This window comes from Micropterus dolomieu, linkage group LG05, assembly GCF_021292245.1.
Source record: "Micropterus dolomieu isolate WLL.071019.BEF.003 ecotype Adirondacks linkage group LG05, ASM2129224v1, whole genome shotgun sequence".
Taxonomy (NCBI): domain Eukaryota; kingdom Metazoa; phylum Chordata; class Actinopteri; order Centrarchiformes; family Centrarchidae; genus Micropterus; species Micropterus dolomieu.
The window spans coordinates 2,635,407-2,658,557 of record NC_060154.1 but is presented as its reverse complement, the minus strand read 5'-3'; the positions used below and the strand labels follow the sequence as shown (position 1 = coordinate 2,658,557).

The 23,151-nt window shown below is 40.7% G+C and overlaps 1 protein-coding gene across 4 annotated transcripts in view; it reads left to right on the top strand.

Moving 5' to 3' along the window:
* Nucleotides 1-23,151, top strand: part of exoc2 (exocyst complex component 2) — a 50,734-nt gene that overhangs the window by 18,658 nt on the left and 8,925 nt on the right. For 2 of the 4 annotated variants that reach the window (XM_046049725.1, XM_046049724.1), the window contains exons 5-18: nt 2,753-2,866; nt 4,241-4,365; nt 9,678-9,758; nt 11,052-11,197; nt 12,417-12,498; nt 12,639-12,741; nt 14,839-14,957; nt 19,282-19,395; nt 19,780-19,904; nt 20,526-20,594; nt 20,675-20,832; nt 20,969-21,090; nt 22,435-22,496; nt 22,915-22,995. In XM_046049725.1, coding sequence (XP_045905681.1) covers nt 2,753-2,866; nt 4,241-4,365; nt 9,678-9,758; nt 11,052-11,197; nt 12,417-12,498; nt 12,639-12,741; nt 14,839-14,957; nt 19,282-19,395; nt 19,780-19,904; nt 20,526-20,594; nt 20,675-20,832; nt 20,969-21,090; nt 22,435-22,496; nt 22,915-22,995 — 1,501 coding nt within the window. Of the gene's footprint in view, nt 1-641; nt 764-2,752; nt 2,867-4,240; nt 4,366-9,677; nt 9,759-11,051; nt 11,198-12,416; nt 12,499-12,638; nt 12,742-14,838; nt 14,958-19,281; nt 19,396-19,779; nt 19,905-20,525; nt 20,595-20,674; nt 20,833-20,968; nt 21,091-22,434; nt 22,497-22,914; nt 22,996-23,151 lie in introns of those variants that run through there. The other 2 variants (XM_046049727.1, XM_046049726.1) reach the window with 2 other exon arrangements.

Here is a 23,151-nt window from a genome sequence, read left to right as displayed (position 1 = left end):
AAATAAACACATTCAAATAGAAAAAACACAAGCATATATAAAAGAAATTGTTTTCGGCACTTTGGCAACATAGACATGACATTGTTAAAAAAAACAAAACACTACAGATAAATAAAACACAGCATATTGAACAACCCATTCGCCAAGAGTGATGAACACATCTGGTCATGTGATTTTTCTGAAGTCAACCACACGTCAATGAAGTTTGAGAATAAGCTAACAATGTTTATTTTAGATTTAACAATCTGATTCCTTGATACCAATATTACTGGAGATACTGGCTATACACAGTCCAGTGTCCCCTGGAAACTCCTGTTTCTGTGTACAACTTGAAGCATTTCTGTTTTTACAGCACATTTATTTAGTTGTGGAAAACACAGGCACTTTACCCAGACCTACAAACATTTCATAGGTACAGAGTTGAGTATGCAGAATTTGCACTCGTTTAATGACAGTTGGAGAAAAACAAGATTATATGGTAACAGTAATTATTATATATGGTGCTGCCTGAATGTTCATGTTTGTTTGTGTGCAAAATATTTTTGAGACAGTGAATGTCTGCGTGTGCACATCTGGGATATATTGTTGAGCTCAGTGACGCGTGTCACGCCTCTCCCGTCCTGCCCTGTCCTGCAGGTATCCTGGACCAGTCTGCTGTGTGGGTAGATGAGATGAACTATTACGACATGAGGACTGACCGCAACAAAGGCATCTCCCCCCTCTCCCTGCGACCCAGCAATCCACTAGGCATCGAGTTAGACAAGTACAGAACAAGAACATACAAATACACACACACACACACACACACAAAAATCGCTCAGCACAATCACACCGCCGTAAACACATGCGCTCTAGTTATTGAGTCATGGTTTACATCCCTAAACAAGAACAAACTCTCCCCATATGCAGGCGTTTGAAATATTATGCCAACACAGCAATGGCTGAACTGCCTCAAACCGCTGCTCACAGGGAGTGGAAACAGAAGAATTGTGTATAAAGCAGAGAGGACGACGATAGAAAGGGATTTGGAAAGAAGTGTGGCAGTGACCCACGCACTTATTTGTATACCGCCTCAGAGCAGGCAGCATGGTGCTGCCTCCCACGCGCCTGGCAGGGAGTACAGAAGTTGTAATATATAGTTTGTGTTGTCAGGTTCTGGCATTTCTAGCTTAGTGTTTGTTTGGTTTAGAGGGGCCGGGGGCAAGTGACCGCTCGTGTCCAGAGATGAGACCCCGATGAACAAGCTGTACCATTCACTTGTCTCCCAGGGTTGCATTAAACATCCAGCATAAAAAGTCTACTCAATTCTTTTTGACAGTAATATATATGAACACATTGTCATCTGTGCACCTTAATGGTTTGTGATTATCTGAAAGAGGGAGGGTTTTAGAAATTAATACTTTACGGATTTATTCAAAGGAGCAGTTTATTTGTAAAAGAGCATCACTCTTGTGCACTTCTATGTATGGTTGTTGTAAGCTGTAGCTGTTTTCACCAGCTGTTTGTAATAGCATACGTAATTTAATATGTGGAGATTGAAATGTCTCTAGATAGACACTACACAAACTAGTCTTAGGCGTATTAAATATCTCCACATGCTTAACTACAAGCTGTAAGTATTGAGCAATTGACTGAACCAGCTGACAAAACTAGCTTTCTACAAAAGCATATATACAACCTGCTTAAAGTGAGTATGCTTGTTACAGACAAAGATACAGAATCCCATAAAATCTGATTTTATATAAGTGATAAGATTAAAGAGCAGTAGTTGCACAGCTGTTGCTGTAAGGGACTGTCTTCAGTAACCATCCGTAGTTTGGTATCTGCTGAGCTAAACTGAATACAATTAGGATTACAACACTGAAATCTAATCTTTGATAAATATTGTTGACCTTTTTGATGCTTGCAATTTCACTCAAGTTTCTCACCTTAACCACTGCAACATCACTACCTGCAGTAATAATATTTAGTGCCCAAAATAGTGTATGTCCATCTACAGTGAATGTGTGTTCTTTAATAATGAGGAAACTTGCACCTTCACTCTGTTATGATATGGTGTCATTTAACCATTGCAACAACTCTACAGAAGTAATATTAAAGTCATAAACATGAATGAGTGTGTATCTGCTTGTACATACTTCTAAGTGCGTCTGGTTTTCTGTGCTTGTGTTTGTGTGCACGTGTCACCAAGTGTGTTCTTGTATTTGGATTTCTGTTTCACAGACCTTAGAACTAAATTCTGTACTGTCTGTGCGTCAGTTTTTCTACATATGTGTGTGTGTGTGTGTGTGTGTGTGTGTGTGTGTGTGTAACTGCAGAGTGGGTGGTGGTGGAGGTGGGGGTTGGTTTGTGTAGGCCACGGGTCATTAGTAGAGATCAAGCTTCCCTAATGAGTGCTGGGTCCTCCAGGGGCAACCAGGCGTCACACACTGCACTTCCCACGCCAAGCTCTCCCAGCATGGGTACTTTTTGGCTGCACACTGCCCCCTGCTGTAAAAACTGACCCTCATTAATAAAGCATCAGAATATTTACACAATTCTTTTGCCAAGCCCTCCTCACTACCAATTTGTTGGTAATATATTTACACATTTATTTTTTCTTTGTTTAAGTGTCGCTAAAGTTTGTACTGCACATTTCATCCTTGGAGTTTTTGTGTTGTTTATATACCGTACGTCTTTTAATACAGTGGAGTTCCTCCTACTTTGTCCTGCCTTTTTTTGTGCTCATCTTTGTTTATTTGTCTTCTCCCAGAGGCAAAATCCCACAGAAAGACATGGAGGTGACGTTTCCTGGAATGAGTGGAGACTTCACCAGTGAGAACTTCTCTGCCACCTGGTACCTCATAGAAAACCATTCAGGCTCCAGGTAGATCCTTTATCACTGATCTTAAGTTACCATCCCTCGTGATTTTGAATTTATTGGATACCCACAAGATGTTGGCTTGCATCATATTTTTGTCCTCAACTGAAGTAAATAGACAAGAGACAGGAGTCTTTACTGGGTGATGCAGAGGCAAACTGAGGGCTGGGATTAATTCCTTCTGGCATAGCTGGGCACACCAACAAATCCTAGTGGGAGTCTAGCATGTTTTGGTCACTGTGCTAGCAACTCCTACTGGTTTGTTAAGATGCGTTTTCAACACTGTAGGGCCTGTATTTGTCCTGTAACACTCTTTGCTGGCAGATGGGATCAGTGGCAGGTAAATCCATGTGTTGTTAAAGAGACATTACATTCTATACCCTCTCCAAGCCAAACACAGCATTATGGTCCTATAGAACTGCAATTTATGGATAAGTCAGTTGACAGGAAATTAACCTGCAACAGTTTTGATAATTGATTTATCTTCTAAAATGTAGATAACTTCTTCTGTGCGTGTGTGTTTATGTATTTGGGTTTTGACTGTTGGTCAGACGAAAGAAGACCTTTAAAGACATCTCCTTGCACTTGTTAGAATCGTTAGTTGCAGCCCCGTGGTACATACTGGGAGATAGCAATGACTAAAGAATTTTTTTTTAATACATGGGGGGAAATTACAGAGAACTTTATACGCTTTGGTTTTATGATGTTCATTTTGAGGTTATAGTTTCTGAGCCGACTCTTCACATGGTCATTTGGTCCTTCAGAGAACAGTTAGGTATGTAGACAAGGCAGCCTGCTGACCCAAAAGCCCTGAGCCCAGTTGACTGTCATGTCAGGGCAGAGGAGAGTTATTTTGGACTCTCCTGGCTTCCTCTCCCCCTGCTTAGCCTTTCGGTAACCCAGACCCCAAGATCCAGCATGACCAGAGGCCTCTGTTTGGACCTCGCTGGGTGACTGTTTCTTCCTGCGGAGGAAACCTCACTCAGGACACTGACACACAGACACACGTACTCACATTGGCCAAAAATATGTGTGTAATTGTGTTTCTGAGATACATGCTTCTGTGTGAGCTGTACAACAAAACATTTGTCTCTAGACAACAAAATGGCAATATATTGTTTATGTAGTACTAAAAGCATAAGTTGGCTAATGGATTAGAAATTAATTGTCATCAAGTAAAATACCAAACCTTTCTTGGTTATGGCCTTTCAGTGCTTTTTTGTTGTTCTGTTTTTCTGTTTAACATTGTAAATTTGACTGTTGGAGCAATCTGAATATGTAATCTTGGGCACTCTGTAATGGGCATTTTTTTAAACTTAATTTAATCACAAATTGCAGGCCTAAAATAATGTCATGATCATTTTGTTTTTCTTTCCTCAGTTTTGAGCAGTTGAAGGTTGCGGCCAGTAATCTGAAGAAGCAAGCTACTAAGAAGAATGAGGGGAGTCTGGCCTATGTGAAAGGAGGCCTCAGTACGTTCTTTGAGGCCCAGGACGCTTTGGCAGGTGAGAGGGATTAACACATTTTTGTGTGCTGTGGAATTGCACCAAATGCTCTACAATTAATACACAAACTTTCAAATCATCACTCTTCATTTCTGCTCAGAAAAAAAGTTCTTGATTTTTGGTGTGCAAATGTTCATGTCTCAGGATATTTTTACTCCACATGCGGTTGAGCAGCGGTTGATTAAAGAGGCTCATTTGGCCGCTGTGTGAAAACCCTCCACTTTCTGCTATAGTTACAGCAGCCAACCACAACACGGCTAATTCACCTTCATCAAAATGAGATCAGCTCTCACCTGTCACACACAGTCTCCCTAGAGCCAGGAAGTGGACACACTCACACACACACACACACACACACACAGACTTAGACACGTTGACTCTGAGATGCCAAAGAGATTTCAAGGTAACAGACTGACTGCTGTCGCTCTGCCAGGTACCTCAAATCAATTGTTTGCTTCATCATTCATACTTTTGTCTGTTTACTCTCTCCTCCCACCATAGCCGCTCAGTTACTTCCCCTTACTATTTATACGTGCACTTTTTTGCCTCCATCATTATTATTATTGCTTTCCGTATGTTTGTGCCGCGATTGGGAGAGAGGCAATGTTTTCATTGTTAGTGGCTGAATCTAAATAAACGGAGCAGCCCAACACAATGCAGGCCAGAGTATTAGGACTGATAGTGCTGATAACAGACCCAATATGACCAATGGGAACAATGCACAGTCATTCTCACGTTCAGACTGAGCGTGCCTACTGTGTGCCCAGTGCCCCAATGGGAAATGTACAGTCTTTACAGATGGAGGAAGCAGTGCACCATGGATGGCCTCAAGTGACCTGGGAACCAAGAGGGCATAATGATGCTTTTTGACCTGTGTAACAGGATGAGATTTCACTGTATTGGCCTGAATGTAAGATGACCCTGATTATAAGATGCCCCACGGCCGTTGCAACAAAAATGTTTTATAAAGACTTTTAAAAGATAAGGAACACTTTTAATTAAACAAAGTGGGAAACAAACAATAGTCAAGTGGTCTGTAATACTGTTGTATTATTTCAAGAAGGATTAACATTATACAGTGGAGGAAGGTTTATAGTGATTTTCAAACATTTTACCTTAATAACGGCTCTGGTAATTAGCAAACTTTGAGGAAGGCTTGCTCATTATACATTTGCCAGACTCCCCAGTTAGTCCTCATCCTTAAACTTGTTTCTTGTAAAATTGAAAGATGAAATACTTTAATTAAAGCTGCACTAATCGATATTTTTAATACTAACAATGGCTCAAATTACTATATGTGAAAGGTGTTGCTTATAGTGACAAAACCACAGATAATTATAACCTGCATCTGCAGCTACCTGTCCACCACCAAACAGCTGACAGAGTTATCTACAAGCTGGTAAATATAATCATAAAGGAACAGGCTCACTCTGTAATATAAGCGCAGGTACACATTTTTTTGAGAGTTGTGAATCTGTAAATGTCTACTCCTCAAATATCATACAAATCCAGCTTTTCAAATATCGTTTCTACAAAACATTATCTCATGTTTGGACCAGCACCTTGACTTAAAAGATAATTTTTAAACTTCCTGAGGCCCCTCTTCTCACCATGACTCATTACAGCACTACAACATCCTTTCTTGGCCAAGAGTTGGCATTCATTCAGTCATAAAAAATGAAGTGGTAGCCCAGAATGGATAGCTCAAGTGGAGATATTCTGTATACTAGGCATCGTCAGCCAAACCGACATACCAGCCGGCATGCTGCTAGCAGCCAGCTACCTCGAGACAGCTCTGCAATAGCTCGCTGCCAGGCCTAGTTAGCACAGCTGTCTGAGGAACTGTGAATCCTTTCTTTGTCTTTTAGCAGCATTTGGCAGGTCTCTGTTGTTCTGAGTCATTCCAAATGAACCTCACCTGAGATGTCGCTGTAAAAATCTTTATGAAATTAGCTGTACAAAAAAGTTTAAACAGGGTGCTTGTGTGTTCTCCTAGTCAGAATTTGCTGTAGTGTTTCCAGCCCTCTCAATCATCATCAAGTCATTTTTGTCTCCTTTCCTGTTTATTTTCAGTTCTGCTTGCATGTGAGATTTTTATTGATGACTTTAATAGAAGTCTGGAGTAATTTTTTAATGCAAGCGTACTGCTGCCGGCAAGTGGAAACAAGAAGAGAAGCCAAATCTGGGAAAAGAAATGAGGCGGATAAAAAATATTTAGAGCAAACAGCAGGACTCTGACTTCAGTATCCGTGGGGTTTCTCTTTTTCTTGTCCCCACTAATTGCTTCTTAATTGCTCTCTAATATAGCTAACCACCTCCAACAGAAATAGCAAAATAAAATCCCATGTCTCTTTTTTAATGAACTATGAACTGTACTTAAACACACAGTTTAGAATTTTGCATCTGCAAACTACAAATCTTAGTAATTACAGTACTGTTTGGGTTAGTTAGCTAATGACTGCTTTTGGCAAATATAGAAACAAGACTGAAAGCTCTAGCCAACTTTTAATGCTAGCGTCATATTCTTAAATCTTCCAAAGGCCAGATCAGGAGTGCATGATCAAGTTGCAGGCCTCAAAAGATATTTTATGTTTTTATTGAGACAAAGGATACCATCCCAACCAACAGATCCGTATGGGGTCCGATGCTAACCTTATTAAGCAGATCAACCAGATTGACCAGTCCACATTAAAACAGTTTCTTTGTCAATGTTATTATACAATTCTGTGTTTATGCTATATTTATGAAGTCACAGCGAACCGTTTTTAGCACCACAGTAATTCCTTGCCAAATGTTACTTTACATAACAATTATATGTGGTGGACAGATTTTAAACTTGGGGAAATTGGCCATTGGTATCGGATCGAGAATCTGTATCAGCATGTCCCAAGTTGAGTTATCAGAATTCATATAAAGAGAAAAAAGTTGAATGGGTGCATCCTTAATTACAAGGGAAAAAATATTATTGTACAAAAGAGATTAGAGAATACATTAAATATTAAACGACACTGAGCCAGCCTAACCCAGTAGGACCCTAAATGCGGGTGACTGCTGTACCTGAGGCTGTCACTCAGAAAAGTAATGCAGCATCACTCACACAGGGCTCAGAGTCAGACAGCATTCACATGAAGTCACAGGTTGGATCATGTAGATATCAGTCCTTTGGTAAAAGTAATGCAGCATCACTCACACAGGGCTCAGAGTCAGACAAGGAAGTATGTTTTGAGGCCAAATGGGGATTTAATCAAATAATGTAGGTTCAACACAGTATATGTTAAATTTCTGAAGCGTAATTATATCAAGTCATTCTTACTAGTTTTTAGTTCACATAGTGTTTTGTAGTGGCCTGATTGTTATGCTAGTTTTACCCCATTGGCAAATTCTTTTGTTTGATATAATATTGTACTTGTTTACAGAAGGGGATTTTTGCAGTGAGGAAACAAGTGGTCCTCTAAAGACTCCATGTGAACCACCTCAGACTGTTGAAAGAAATGGAATTTTTTTGGCATGGCCACTGGTCATGGAGCCTCAGTGACAAATTGAGCCATGTTTCTGAGACAGAGCTGCTCCAGCTGATTGACTGACTGACAGTCTGTCAGGGAGTCCAGGGTTGTTTCTACTAAAATGTTGAAATTTGAGGTTTTTCATTGTTGTGTGAAAAGGAAGTCTCCCAGTGATGCAGGAAACGGAACGGCTACCGTGTTCCAAAAATGCCAGATTCCCAGGGCCTATTCCCTGAGCGGCCAGCCCCAGCAGGAGTCAAAACATCTCCAGCTTTAGAATCCAGGGACGCTGTATTTTTATTCTTGTTCATTTTTTTTCCCCCCTCAACGGTTCCAGGAAGCTGAGCGGGAGCTGCGGCTCTTCCTCAGGTCCTGGCTGTGTGTGTTATCCGGACTCTGACTTGATGTTTAGGTTAGCTGTGACGTCATCAGCCCTTCAGTGTGTGACAGATGCAGAGGACACACAGCTGGCAAAAGGGCAAGGGGGAGTATGGAGACGTGAAGCAGACCTGTGTGTGTGTGTGTGTGTGTGTGTGTGTGTGTGTGTGTGTGTCTTCCTGTGTGTTCAGGCCTATCAATCCTGTGCTCTCCCATATACACTCCCATGTCTGCGTGCCTTTGTCCCAACCTGCATCTGGCCAAGTTTTCTGCTGGTCGGCGAGCAGCAAGAGGTCCATGAAAGGGCCATCGACGTCCGTACTGATTAGGCAATGGCATGTTTGAACGGGGTGTTTTAGGAATACCTCAGCCTCAGCCTTGAGGCTTCTGTCTGTCAGAATGGACCCACATATTTATTTACAGAACTCTCCCCCTTCACTTTGCCTCCCGCTCCCTCTGCTGTCTCCAAGCTCTGCTAACAGCCAGTATTTGTAATGGAACAAGTGTGGGAGAAGAAGGAAGGCAAGGAAGTGGATAGAATAGAAATGAGAGGGTCGTTATCCTTTATTTTTTTTAATGTTTCTGTCTCTTAACTTCATTCTTGAGATGTCTGCTTGTTGCATATCTGAATCGCTCCACAAGAATGTATAAGACGGTCTCCTAAGCCTTCTCCACCTCTCTTCCACTCTGTCAATAAACCCACACTGCAGCTCTCAACACCCAGCTGCCCACTACTGCACACCATTTATTTATTCACTGGGGTAGCCACACTACTCGCTCTGCCTCTTTTTCTCTCTCTGTTTTCTCCCCTCATTCCCTCTTTTCAAATTCCCTCTCCCGCGTAAAGCTCTTCACGCTAAGTGATGGATACAAGCCATCAGAGAGTTCCTCCCACCTCCCCTGGGCAACAACAATTTTTGGCATCCAGACCTCCAGCTCTGCTCTCCCAAATGTTATTTTTCAGAGTGGAAACATTTTAGATTCGCATTACCTCCAGGTCAAAGGGCTCCAAATGTCCCAAGACCACAAAACTGGGCTGTTAATGGTTTTGGTTAGGTGAATTGATCCAGTACAGTCACCACTGGAACAAGGTCAGGTCCTGTGTTTTGCGTGGGAACAGACTCAAGGCGGGGTGGGTTCAATAGTAGTATCTGTGGGCGGAGAACCACCGAGGTTATCTCCCATCTACCACTGGGGTAGGGCCTGTTTATTGTTTTACCTTCAGTTCCTGAAATTGAAAATGTTCCTGTGTCAGGGAATTGCACTTTGGTTACTCTACAGTGTAGAACACCGTTTTTCACTTTTTTCCTTGCCACATCAACATTCATGCTACCATTTATAATTTTCTGATTTTTATTTCAGTTGATTTCACTGTATTTTGTCCACCACAGTCCTTTACAGTATAAATGAATACTGACTTTTGTGTTGCAGCAATCCACCAGAGGCTGGAGTCTGATGGTACAGAGAGAGTGGAGGGATCAATGACTCAGCGACTAGAAAATATCCTTAACCGTAAGTGGCATTTCATTTTTAAGTCCAGCCACAAGAACAATTGTAGTTGGTGTTCATTTTTTACACCCTTCATGTTACTGTGCAGGTTCAGCAATGCTCATTACGGCAATCCTGGGTTCATTTGGCTTTTTAGTTGTTTGATGCGTTTAACAAGTTTAACAAGCAAAGTCATTCATCATTGATGAGAACACTTTTATGTCACTAAAAAGATAATTAAAACAATTGTATGTATAGCCTTTATCATTCTTTAATTTATCTTTACTTATTATAACATAATATAGGTAAGGAGAACAGTTTACACACACAAATATTTTCACCTCTTCGTCATGGAATGAAGTGGCCCACATGTGACATTAGTGGGAAACGTTCATATGATAACAAGTGGTCATATATGGAGGGAGGGAGATGGTAATCCCTGTTCTCTGTTAAAAGATAAATGTTAATATAGATAGATGTTAAAAGATCTTAGGTGTCGTAAGTGAATAGCTGTGGTCTTTTTCACAATATTTCTCCATGTGCTGACTGTCGAAAAAGCTAGAGCTAAACTAAAGTTAAAACTCAAAGAGTCAAAGTGATTGTGAGAAGAGAGTCTTCTCTGTGCTGCCCACCATCCACCAGTTATCACACACTGACCGTCCATTGACCAAACACATGTAGGCCATGTATGTTTGGCTGCCTTTGTAGATCTTCCCACCCTCTCATCTCATACATGATAATGTGACTCCTGTAATGGAGGGTCAATAAGCAGGTTCTTTTCCCGGAGTCTAGAGTAAATAAACTTCCCAGCCGGACGTAGCTTTCATCCCCACAGCCCCAAACTTGTGGGCCCAGTGTGCCTAGGCCACTGTTCACCCCCCAAAACCCATGTGTGAAACACACAGAGCCAGTAGTTTCATGACAACTTAGATGTGCAAGCAAAAAATGCGACATATTCCTTTGCCAGACCCTATGCTGTTGTTCCTTAAGGATTTTGTTTTGGGGGTGGGGTTTTGTTTTGATTAGAGGAACATGTTTTTGTCTTTTTTTTCTATTTGCCGGCACATCCAAGGCCACCCACGAAGCCAGTTAGCTGTGCAAAGGTTCCACTAAGCTGTCTGACTACGAGATAGCTGTCACTTTCTCCTTAACAGTTCAGCCTCTGTGTCAGATAGCATACAGAGCAGGAAGAAAACCAGAGACCGACATTAAAAGGGAAATGTGGTATCAACATTTATTTTTATAGTATCCCAGTTTCTCATTTTCTCCTCCCTGTTTCACTCTCACTCACTCTTTCTCTCGCCGTCTTTTTCATAGGAGCGAGTGATACTGCCGATACTCTTTTCCAGGAGGTCTTGGGGCGGAAAGACAAAGCTGACTCCACACGCAATGCACTCAACGTCCTGCAACGTTTCAAGTTTCTCTTCAACCTGCCACTCAACATTGAACGCAATATCCAAAAGGTACTATCCACATACACGTATATACAAAACACCACCAGCACATGTATGACTGTTAAGCACCCAATACAGAATAAATACAGCTTCCCTTTGCCTCCACACCAGTACAGTTGTAATGCTATCATTTGAGTCTTGAGCTGTGTGCAAGAGTTAGTGGATCATTCATCAAGACGGAGACCCTTCAGCTCTCTGAATAATAGAAGAGGTGAAAATGTGTTTTGCAGTATGCACTCTTAGGACTTCCCTCAGCATAGAGGGTTTAGGTCTGGTTATTTGTGAGGCTATTGTTTTCGTCTTGGTGTTCATGAAACTAATCCTGAGTTAATTTAGCTGTCATAACAGGACATTGTTATCTAAAAGTATGGGAACATCATCAGAGAACAGTGTTTGTACTGTAGGATGCACAGAATGCTGTGCAAAGCAATCATAAAACCTAATGGCTCCCAAAAGAAACATCCAATGCCATTACAAGTCCAGCAGCGTGTGTAAATTCACCTCATCTCACTTTACTCAGCTCATGAATACATAAATATATACATAACCAAGACAGCAACCATAAACAACAAATAAACCAAGAGCCAGGTTATAACTACTTAACAAATTAAGAAACAGAATGATGGAAAAGTTATTTTTGATTTCTGTTGCTTGTATCTTCAAAAGCCAGTGATACCTGCTCTCCAAAGCTCACAATGTCCAATTTTTGTTAAAACTGTAGTACCGTAGTAGAGGTGTTTTTTTTTTTAAATCTGCGTTAATTGTTAAGGCTACAGTTGTAGTTTCATGTGTTCCTGTTTGTGAGCTTGAAATATTTGCCCTCAGCCTAAGCAGTTTTCTGCATTTAACAATTCTGGTCATGAATTTCCAAACTTTGCTTATTACATTTAATAAATGCAGTTTTGTGTAAAATGCCTTTGTTATGTGGACATTAGCTTTTTTTTAACCCAAACAGTACTACAAAAAAAGTGCACTCAACATTGTGGGATTCTTGTGAAGCTGCCCTTTTTAATTATTAATTGTTACTTTAAAATTAAAGTTATTTTTAATACAGGGTTTCCTTTGCCATATATCCTCAGTGTAGTATATTTGTTTTAAGTCACAGATTGGATGGCTGTCATCCAGAGGGTGGAGCTAGAGAGGCTTAAATACAGTCTGTTTCACAATTGATAGGTTAAAAAAAACAGATGGAGCTGCATTGTTAACTGAACTGACAATTCTCTTTCAGGGTGATTACGATGTGGTGATCAATGATTATGAGAAAGCCAAATCTCTCTTTGGCAATACTGAGGTCCATGTTTTCAAAAAAGGTAAACAGATTATTTTCCTTTTTGGGGTTTTAACCTCAACAAATGAATGAAATGAACTAAAATTTCACTGTTTCACAGACTCTCTCAATTTTTTAGTGTTTTCATCATAAATAAAATGGTTTTCTGTTACTCTACCGTAGTGTATGCTGAGGTTGAGACGAGGATTGGAGCTCTGAGGAGTCTCTTAATGGAGAAACTGCTGCAGACCCCGTCAACACTGCACGACCAGAAGAGATACATCAGGTCTCTTTACATTTTTATAATCCTGCGAGAGCCATTTCGTACCATCTGTCCGTATTCCTCCCAGTCGTCATGTTCGTGTCTTTACACATCTCATACTCTGTTTTATTTTTACATTATGTGTTCATCATCTATAACATATCTTTTTCCCTATTCAGCAGTCTTCATATGTCTTTCCTGTCTTTACATGTGTCACACAATCTCTGCAATTTGCAGACAGTCTGTGAACATTAAATATAAGTTATGACTTAATTGTTATACTCTTTCATTACACTCCTGTTGGTTTCTTTGATGTCTGTCTGTCTGTGTCATCGTTTACCAAAACTCCGTCCTCCATCCACTTTCTTCTGTCTGCATCTCACGTTTCTCTGAACGTTCACTAATCTTCTCAGCTTTTTGTTGTCCCATTCTCTTGTTTCTGTTTCTATTTTTCCCTCTTCCCTGCCTTTCTTTCCTTCTTTTTTCCCCTCTATCCGTCTATCCATTCATTCTTGTGGTCTTCTCGATTTATTATTGTTAAGACCGACCTGTCACGATCACAGAGACCAGTTCTCGACCACACGGCAACATCTTTCATCCTGCTGCATTAGGCACGGCTCTGAACACCCACTCAGCTCCTGTTTACTCTTGCTGTGGATGGTGTGTGTGTGTGTGTGTGTGTGTGTTTTGTGCCTGTGAGACTTGCTCAAACTTTTGAAAGATGCCACCTAATGAGAAACAACTGAGCAGCTTGATCATAGGATGACAGTAGAGGGAGCCAGGCCACAGCTCAGAGTGAGTCATCTGACATCCCACAGGTCACTGAGTGATGCCCAGGAAATAAACTTATGGGTAGAGATGTAGAGGAGTGGATAAGAGGGTGAAGTGTTTGTAAAGTGTGAGGCGAGAGGATTGAAAAATGCTTTTTTATTTCTGAATTTGAATTTATGCATAAATGTGGGAAAGAATATAAAATGTTCTTGTCTCTGCTATTGGATGCATTCAAATAGTTTTTTTTTTTTTTAATATGTCTTTCTCTTACGCTTTATTATTTATTGTGCAATGAGTATGTCTATATTATATAATTTATATTTTCATTGTACACATTAACTGAAAGCCAATATATGGAATTTATAAGTGATTATAACAACTTTTGAATTATTTTGATTATTTAGGTATTTAAAGCATGTACCAATATTGATATTTACAGATAACACAAGAAAATGTTTTGATCAGGATGTCTTACATTTGGTCTGTGACCAACATATGCACGGAGTGGGGCATTTTACAATTGAAAAGTAAACTAAATTAAACTAATTAGCTCAAACTTTGGCATTTCTGTACTGTAATTTCTTGTTTTTATTGGCTAACGTATATGCTGATATCTGTGATAAGCTGACTAACGTAATGACGGATCCAGTTTTTTTTTTTTTTGCTGTTCCATCTTGGTGAAGCCAGCATTTTTTTTGCACCTAGTGGCTTTAAAGGATTCATATTAATTTCTACTTAATTGTTGGTAGGCATAGTTATATTATCTTCAAGGCTGTATTGCTGAATTTCAATGTAAGCATCCTGATTTTTCTACTTAGTGATTTTTACTTACCAGAAAAGTTTAAAGTTAAATATAGATTTATGTGTGCTGAAAGCCTTTTTTGGCTATGACTGACTTCTCTATTGATAATGGAGTTCATTGTGGATCGATACTCTATATACAAATGGAGGACAAATTAAAATAAAAACTTGAGTAAAGGAGTGTAGAGACATAACAAATGCTGATGCCTCCATACAGTACAGGCCACAGGAGTAGCTGAATTGTTTGATGAGCACGGAGACAAGCGTTCCAGAGACTTGAAACATCTTTGCCAAAGAGCATGAAGCTGTTTTGGAGGCTTGTGGTGGAACAACATGTTATAAAGACACTTAATGTGCTTTTGTTTGATTATTTGTTGCCTTTATCCTGAAGCAGGAGGTATTTGCTGAAATAATTGTTCTGCTCTTCCAGCTATTCTAGTGAGCCTCACCATTCTAGTGAGCCTCACCAGAATAGCTGTGGGGTTTCTTTTTTTATTTTCTTTCTTTGAATGTAAATGTTTTTACACCTGTGTGTTTGTGCACGTGTAGGTACCTGTCTGACCTGCACGCTTCTGGGGACCCAGCATGGCTGTGCATCTACGCTCAGCACAAGTGGATCCTGCAGCTCATGCAAAACTGCAGAGATGAGTTCATCAGTGGCCAGAGAGGTGACTAACTCACAGAAGCACACGCATGTCTAAGCTAATTTCACTTTATACATGAAGTGAAAAGCCCCTATTTAGCATTTCCTATAAAGTCGCTGGTGGATGTCACGTGAGTTTGAAGTTGGCTGTGGGAAGAGAGAAAGCGAGCTGCCTCTCCGTCGTACCAGCTCTCTGCTTGCATTCCCTTCTCTGTCACCGCCCTCCCCTGCCTGTTCTGCTCGAGGCTTGCATGTTTATTTTTTCATGAATGTATGAATAAGATGAAAGTGAGGGAGCATTGGCTTTGGATTTGGGTTTCAGGGCTTGACATGTTACTGCACACGCACACATACAAACTCTCTTTCTCACTCACACACAGCTTCACAGATGGATTGGAACAATTAACCCCAATTAAGCTGTTCCTCTGTTAAATCACCCAGCAGAAAAATGTGAATGTGAAACCGTCCGCTCAGGAAGAACAGCGATTCGCTAACCACGCTTAGACACACACGCACACACTCCTTCACCCATACTTACACAAAGGCACCCATACAAATACATGTGAGTGGGTGGCTGCCTCACATAGTGCAGCTGGAACATAAACATGTCTAATGCTAAGGGTAACAAGTGGTTTCCGGGGCTCAGGCTTGATGGATCTGGGGGTTGGTTTGGTCCCTGCCTTTCCACAGTTAAATATCATCTTGATTATCATGTCAGGGATGGCCCCTTTTCAGTCAACACATGCATTCCTCAGCAGAGCAACATGTGGCAGGGAGTGAATCTGAAATTGCATGCTGATCACATGCAACCCACCTATTCAGAAAATTGCTGGTTTGCAAAAATGCACTAAAACACATACACAGAAATGCACATTGACAGTTTATTTACTTTAATATAACAGTTTGCGCCACATAAAATATAACTTTAAGGCATTCATGAGAAACATTAGGTCTAAACAGTTTTCTATTTACAATGTTGACACTGCACAACAAGTCCTCATACCTTACACATATAAGAGGTTATTGTCATTGTCATCCAAAAAAACTCATGAGTGTTGCCTGAATTGCCATATCTATGGTTAAGCTCCATTTAAGTTTAGGCAACTAAAGCTACTTGGTTAAGGTTAGAAAAAGGTCACCTTCATATTTAGAAGAAAATAGCAGGCAGGACATGTGTTGCAGTCTCCACGTCGAGGTCATAAGAGTTGTAAATCCACCCCGATCCCCTTGCTAAGACTTCTCTGTGGTGGTATGAATAACATCACGCTACCTCTGCCTCTGCCACTGAGAGAGGACAGTCATCATTTACACAACCACATGAGGTCACTTGTAAGGAAAATGTAAATGCAGGGTGTTTTTAAAGGTACTCTGTGGTGATTTCTCATAAATAAACACTATTCAGTATACGTTCTCATCAAAACATTGGTTTGCAAAACCAAATTTTTTAATATTATGGAACTTGCATTATTAAAATCCATGTTAGCAGGCCTGTATCTCTGTCTTTTGCTGGAGCGTTGTTAGTCTCTTGGCTTTTTAATGCCAATAATTGTTAACAATTGTCTGTGCTTGTGCACAGACATGTGCATCCTCGTTTTGTGTCTTGGATTTATTAATAGAAGTGGATACAATGTTTAGAAGTTGTCCCACTCTGGCTGCTATATAAATCTTGGAAACTTTCAATTTTTTTTGGACCTAATAGATCAACTTTTGAGAATACAAAAAGTCATGTCGGTGTGTTTGCAATGCTCAGAAAAATGTGTTCACTGTTTTGCTGCTTCTTTCTGGAAAAATGGTTATGGGCTATTGGTCATCATGTCATGCATTTCTGACTGTGGCCACCACAACAAAAACACCTTCCAGCCCAGCGTTACCTCTGGCGGCTTGGTTTGTGTACTAGTAAGGTTCACAATGTCATTTCTGGTGTCTCCTGTCCCCTCTGCTGTCACACTTTACAGAGAACCCCTACCTCTTCCCCTCTCTGTCCCTCTCTCTTACACACACACACACACACACACACACACACACACACACACACACACACACCTGGTAGCTATTTACCATCCCCGGTCTGCTGCTCACCTCTCACCCAAGTATGAAACCCGTGCCTCTTGAAACATCCCTCCACCCAGGCAGCCCTTGAACCATCATAAACCACATCCACTACATTCCCCCAACCCCACTCTTCCTCCCCCTTACTCCTCCTCTCAAATAGCCTGAATCCCCCTCACCGGTACCTCACAGCCTGCTAGCGGCCTCCTCTTCCTCCTCGTATCACATTTGCCAGCTCTGTGTATTTATAAGCCATCTTTTATGCTATTGTCAGCATCACACGTGGCAGGGATTATTCCTCTGTGATGGATCAGCCATGTCTGCAGTAACTGATGTCATGTTCTCTGTCTCTTGTTTCTCAGTCCAGTATATGAGGCCAGAGGCCGTTCTGGTGTAGTTATGATTCCATTAATTACCGTATAAAATGCCTTAAACGTGAAATAGACCCATCCATCTCTGTTGGACCAAAAGCCTGAAGTCTGAGTTTTCTTGTGAGGAAGCATAGCAACGCAAGTTGCTTCCGTATGTCTAAACGCTCCCATCGTGCCCCGGTGCTGCAATCTGACTCTGCCCAATTCAATTATAAACTGCAGTACTCTTAAATCCTGAACAGTGCTTCTTCTGCCAATATCAATACAATTAGCAGGAAATTTTGTTCGTAGAAAAATAGGATTGTCACTGAACAATTAGAGGGATTCTGGTGTTCGTACATTTGACTGGGAAACATGCGGTTTCGATTTTAGGATCAGTCAGTACCACTCTAGGAGAAACGTGTTAATTATCACACTTCAATTAACATGTGAGTAATGTGTTTGCATGTGTATCAGCTAAATTCTTGTGGGTCATTTCAAGTTTTACTTTTCTCTTCCAAGAAATCTTGGAACTTGTGAGTTTATTTATTACTTTATTATATTCTTTATCATCTGTCTAACCTGAAAATGTTGGTGGATAAATGGATAAAAGCTGAACAATAAAGAACTAAAAGTTGAAAAACAAGCTGAAAATCTAGTTTTAAAAATACACTACCTTGTTTTTGTGCGTGCGTGCATGTGTGTGTATAAAGGGAAAGCAGGCTCGTGTGTGGTAAGGGTTAGTGACCCCTTGGGGAACAGGAACTGCAAAGAAGCATCAAACTTGAGGAGGAAGTGAGCAGAGGCGACATGTCAGTGTCACATACATAGCGGTTCCTATGTTTTAACCTTCAAACCCCTAGCAAGAAAACAACACAGCAGCATTACGAATAGTTTAACACTTAACCCACACGCACTCGCACCTAAACTGTCTCACACATGCATACACTTGGCATACTGAGGATGCCGGGGGTTCAGCTGACACCTGGATCAACAGCAGCTTTCATCCCTGTAAAAAGAGGAAAACATTACAGACACTGCACAGAGCCATAAGGCCAATATGTGTGTGTGTGTGTGGGGGGGGGGTTGGTCTAAGTGTAATATGAGAAAGCTTTGTGTGTTTACAGATAATCTGACTCAATTGAGAATTTCCTTACATTTTCTAGACTGGAGGGCCGTGCACGGCCAGCGTTAACGCATTTGCTCCTTTGCTTGGGGATTTCTCAATACTTGCTTGCACTCTACATTCAGTCTGTGAGTCACCAGTACACTTTTCTCTGTGTGTGTCAGACACATGTTTTGGAAATGTGGCCATCCGTTTCCCTACGTTTAGACAAGCTACTTGTAGGCGTATTGCAGCGTTGCACGAACTTGTGTATTAAGTTTCATTTTCATTGTTGTATGTTTGATCCCCTCTCAGCACTGCAGTGTTTCACTTTCATTCCTGTTTGTCAACTTTCACCCCTTCTTCTGATATCCTAAAGTTATCTCATAGATTCATTGTACTAAAGTTATCTCACTAAGTGAGATTGGAGTGTGTGGTTGCTGAGTGCTGCAAGGCTCCCTGTTGCCATCTGGTGGAGTTCTGGTGCTTGCCTGAGGATGAGACGTAACTGAGCCCAATGTGGCCGGTGTAAACCCACTTCACCCCGGTGCTCACAAAGCCCACAGCTCTGTTTCCTCACCCTGGAAACAACGGGACAGTCTCTCAGCTGTGGGCCACAGCATAGATGGATCAGAACACAAATAAAGAAAGGCCAGAGGGGCGAGGGAGGATTGTTTGGTGTGAAAGCCCGCTGAGCTTATTAAGGAATGTGGAATTATGAAAATGGCTGATGTGATTATTTGATATGTGAAGTATGTGTTTCTTTTTCTACCAAGTTCATTTCTCATTTCTTGCAAACCCCCCCCCCCCTCCCCCAAAATTCCTCCTTTCGTTATGTCTGTCAGTGGGTGTCGGAGCTCTGGACCCAGAGGGGGATACCCGTACATCGGCCCTCGGCAGGCTCAGCCACACCGCATCTCTGAAGAGAGGGGGCAGCCTGCGAACACCACGACCCAGCAGTGAGCACCACAATCATATTACAACTTACCCACCCACTGCTTGGGAGGGGCTTCCCTGTCTGAACCTCACTCTGACTGTGCATTTGTTTGTGTGTGTGTGTGTAACGCTTCTTGCCATGTACAGTTCTTAGGGGAATCACAGTATCATGTGTAAGGGAACTGCAGTGTGTCTCCTTACATCACGCAGTACGGTAAAAGTGCAAACAAAAAACAAAACAACAGGAACTTGGTGTGCCTGGAAGTTAAATATTTTGTTCTTTGATTCTTCGAATTACAGAAGTGCGGTTTGCTAGTTTATCCTTTAAGTCCCCCATCACCTTCCAGTAAAGTAAAAATAAGTATTGTGTATCAGGGTGTATCAGTATGTGTGTGTCCTTATTCCAGACTGGCGCTTTGAAACCCCGCAGCAGGTGCAGTTTGTGGAGAAGCTGTCAGATGTGGTAGTCGGTCAGTTGCCCAACTTCTGGAAGCTTTGGATCTCTTATGTTAATGGAAGTCTATTTAGTGAGGTAAATACCTGAGAAAAATTTACAATGACAAGAAACAAACAAATATAAAATACTGCCTACAACACACTTGAACACATGGGTTCACAAAAACATTTCCTTGTAGTATCTTGCCATTTAGATAGTTTGATCTTCTTCTCTGAGATTTCTCCCTCAACCCCAAAACAATTGACGTGACTGGAACTTCAAACTTCATTTGTAGTGCTCAGTGTATGGAAAAGCAATATTTTTATAAAATCCAAGTAACACGTCCTACTGGAATCAGTGTCCCTGTTACTCTGGATCCACAGGACACACTGTGTATAGAAATATTTTCTATGACAACTGGCAACACATAGAAAATAGTTTTTTTGGTGGATTAGCCCTTTAACTTTTTGGCTAAAAAATACCATTGCCTTGACAAGCCTGACGGAAATCACAGTGAGAGATGATCTGTCTACTTATTATGTTCTAGTTTTCTGGAAATTTTATTTAATTAGTCAAACAAAAGCACTAAAACTAAACGTTGAAAAAAGACTAATTTTATGAATTTTTCCAGATATAAAAGTTTTATTTCTGAAGGTTTTAAAAGGTTATTGAAAATATTAAGCAATAGTATTTCTTGTTTTTGTTTTTTTTCTGCAGACTGGAGAGAAATCTGGGCAGGTGGAAAAATCGAAGAAGAATGCTAGACAGAGACAGAATGACTTTAAGGTATGCTTCATTATGAAAATTGTCATTTTGAGAGTCTTACTCACCACAGTTGTTAATATAAAATGCTGTGTGTTTCATAGAAAATGATTGAGGAGATGACCCTCCGGCTGGTGAAGCTCGTTCGGGGAGCTCTTCTCCCCACCACCCTACCACAGGCAGAGCTGAAACTTTATGGAGGCTGGGAGAACAAGACAGAGCTCACTGGAGCCTGGCTTACACAAATCATACACACCGTCAGGTTCTCACACCTGTTTGAATATGTGTCTCATTGACTGACTGCAGCTCTGACATGGTTATATGCAGGAATTTTGAACTTCATGCCTGCCATAACATTTAATGACCCCTCTCTCTTTTTTGTTGCTTCTCTTGTCCAGGGGTTGTCATGAGGCTCTGTCTGCACTGGAGATCCCAAATGATTTGCTGCAGGTGATCCAGGATCTGCTGCTGGAATTGAGAGTTCACTGCCTCATGGTAACTCTCCTGCACACTACAGAAGGTGAGGGAGAAGGAACAGTAACAGATGGAAGAGGGTATAATAAGGCTTGTCTTTATGGGTTGTAAGTGATCTTCATGGAAAATTAACAAGACTTTTGAAACATCAGTTCCTAAAAATGTTGTCCCCGGCACATAAACAAAAGGCAAGTAAACTACCTTATCAAAACGTTGGTAAAAGACACTTAAACACTACATGAAAGCTATATAATTTGTGGTGGTGATGGTGCATAGATAAGATGCTTGCCTTTGGTGTGGGAGACCCAGGTTCGATTCCCACTGTGAGCGCATTCACCAATGTGTCCCTGAGCAAGACACTTAACCCCTCGTTGTATAGCAATTGTAAGTCGCTTTGGATAAAAGCGTCAGCTAAATTAATAAATGTAATGTAAATGTAATGTTCTGCGAATGATTATTTTTTTATCCTATTTTCACCTGGACTTTGATATATTAGATTTTTAAGCCAGTTTTTCATTTTATTTATCAAAAACAACACAATAACTGAATTCTACGCATATTTTAAGTTTTGCAAAATGAATGTTCACTGGAAATTAAGAATAAGTGTTAACTATACTATAAGATCAGAATGCATACAGTACTAAAAAAAACCCAGATTTTTGAGCTACAGGAAGATATAACTAAACTAAAGTATGAATATTAAATCTTTAGAAACACATGTAGCTTTCTCCTGAATGTAATTCTGACGTTGCAGTTTATTGGGGTCCATATTGTATGATTTCTTGTTAGCAGAGATACATTAGTTTCTTGTGTACTAACTTCTAAACCGTATACTATAACAATTAGTGTATAGTACTATATACAAGTAATAAGTCATGGAATGGCTATACAGTAACACTAGCTCTAAACTGAAGATGTATAATAACGCCATTCTTTTGTGCAAACCCAACACAGACAGTAAAGACTCATGTGTTTTTGCTGCATTCTTTCCTGAAGTATCTGGCGGTCAGTGTCCTCAACTGTCATCATTTACCTTATACAACTTCCAGGGTAGTAATGGAGAAAGTGTTATGAGACTAAAACCAGACATGCTCAGTTTCACTTGTGGTTAGGAATGGTCATTTTGAGAAGAGTGACTGGTTTTCACTTAACTTTCCGCCACACTCACATCAAATTGTGGTCTCCAAAGAAAGAGTTTGATTTTATATCATGTTGTGGTTTTCCCTCAGAAACCTTTAATTCTGTTGATATTTTCATTTGTAATGAACCTGTATGAAAGTGGTCACACCTCATATATAGAAAGGCTTTTTTGCCTGTGACTTCAATAAACTGTCAAGAGGTTTCAAGTAATTTTCCTTTCAATCCATATTTGTGCTTTTTACTCACTCAGATGTCAAGACGCTTGCTGAGAAAGAGGCCTGGGTTGTAGATAATGAGGGAATCACCAGTCTGGTAAGAATGTGTTATTGCATCAAACGATACATAGTATCATAATGAAAAATGGACCAAACTGCACCAAATTGTCGCTCACACTCAAAGGTACACACAAATATGAGTACTGCAATTTAAATGATAGTTTTTCACTTTGTAGTCAGCAGCATAGCCAGGAATTCTCTGTACAATAACATAAATAAAAATGGCTTTTCCTAACAAATGTATGTTCTGTATGGTAGAACATCCCCCTCTGACCATTAAACATGTCACCCATAATGTGTTTGCATACATGCTGATTGAGGTTGCCAACCCCATATGATGCAGTTAAAAATTGCAGGATGTTTTCAGGAGCTGTGTGTGTGTGTGTGTGTGTGTGTGTGTGTGTGTGTGTGCGCGCGCGCGTGTGTGCGTGTTCTCTGCATCATGTTTTTTGCAGCCCTCCCAGTTTGAACAGTGCGTGGTCCAGATGCTGCAGTCACTCAAAGAACCGCTGGAGATCAAACCAGGAGAAATCAATGTGAGAATATCTACAAATACAGAAACTAGATTAGCAGAAGGTTTTGTGTGATTATAACCACTACTGGGGGGGGGGGGGGGCCTCAATTTTTTTTTTGGTTACAGGGTCATGCGGTCCTGGAAAGCAATCATAAGACATTGTGCTTCATAACCTTTA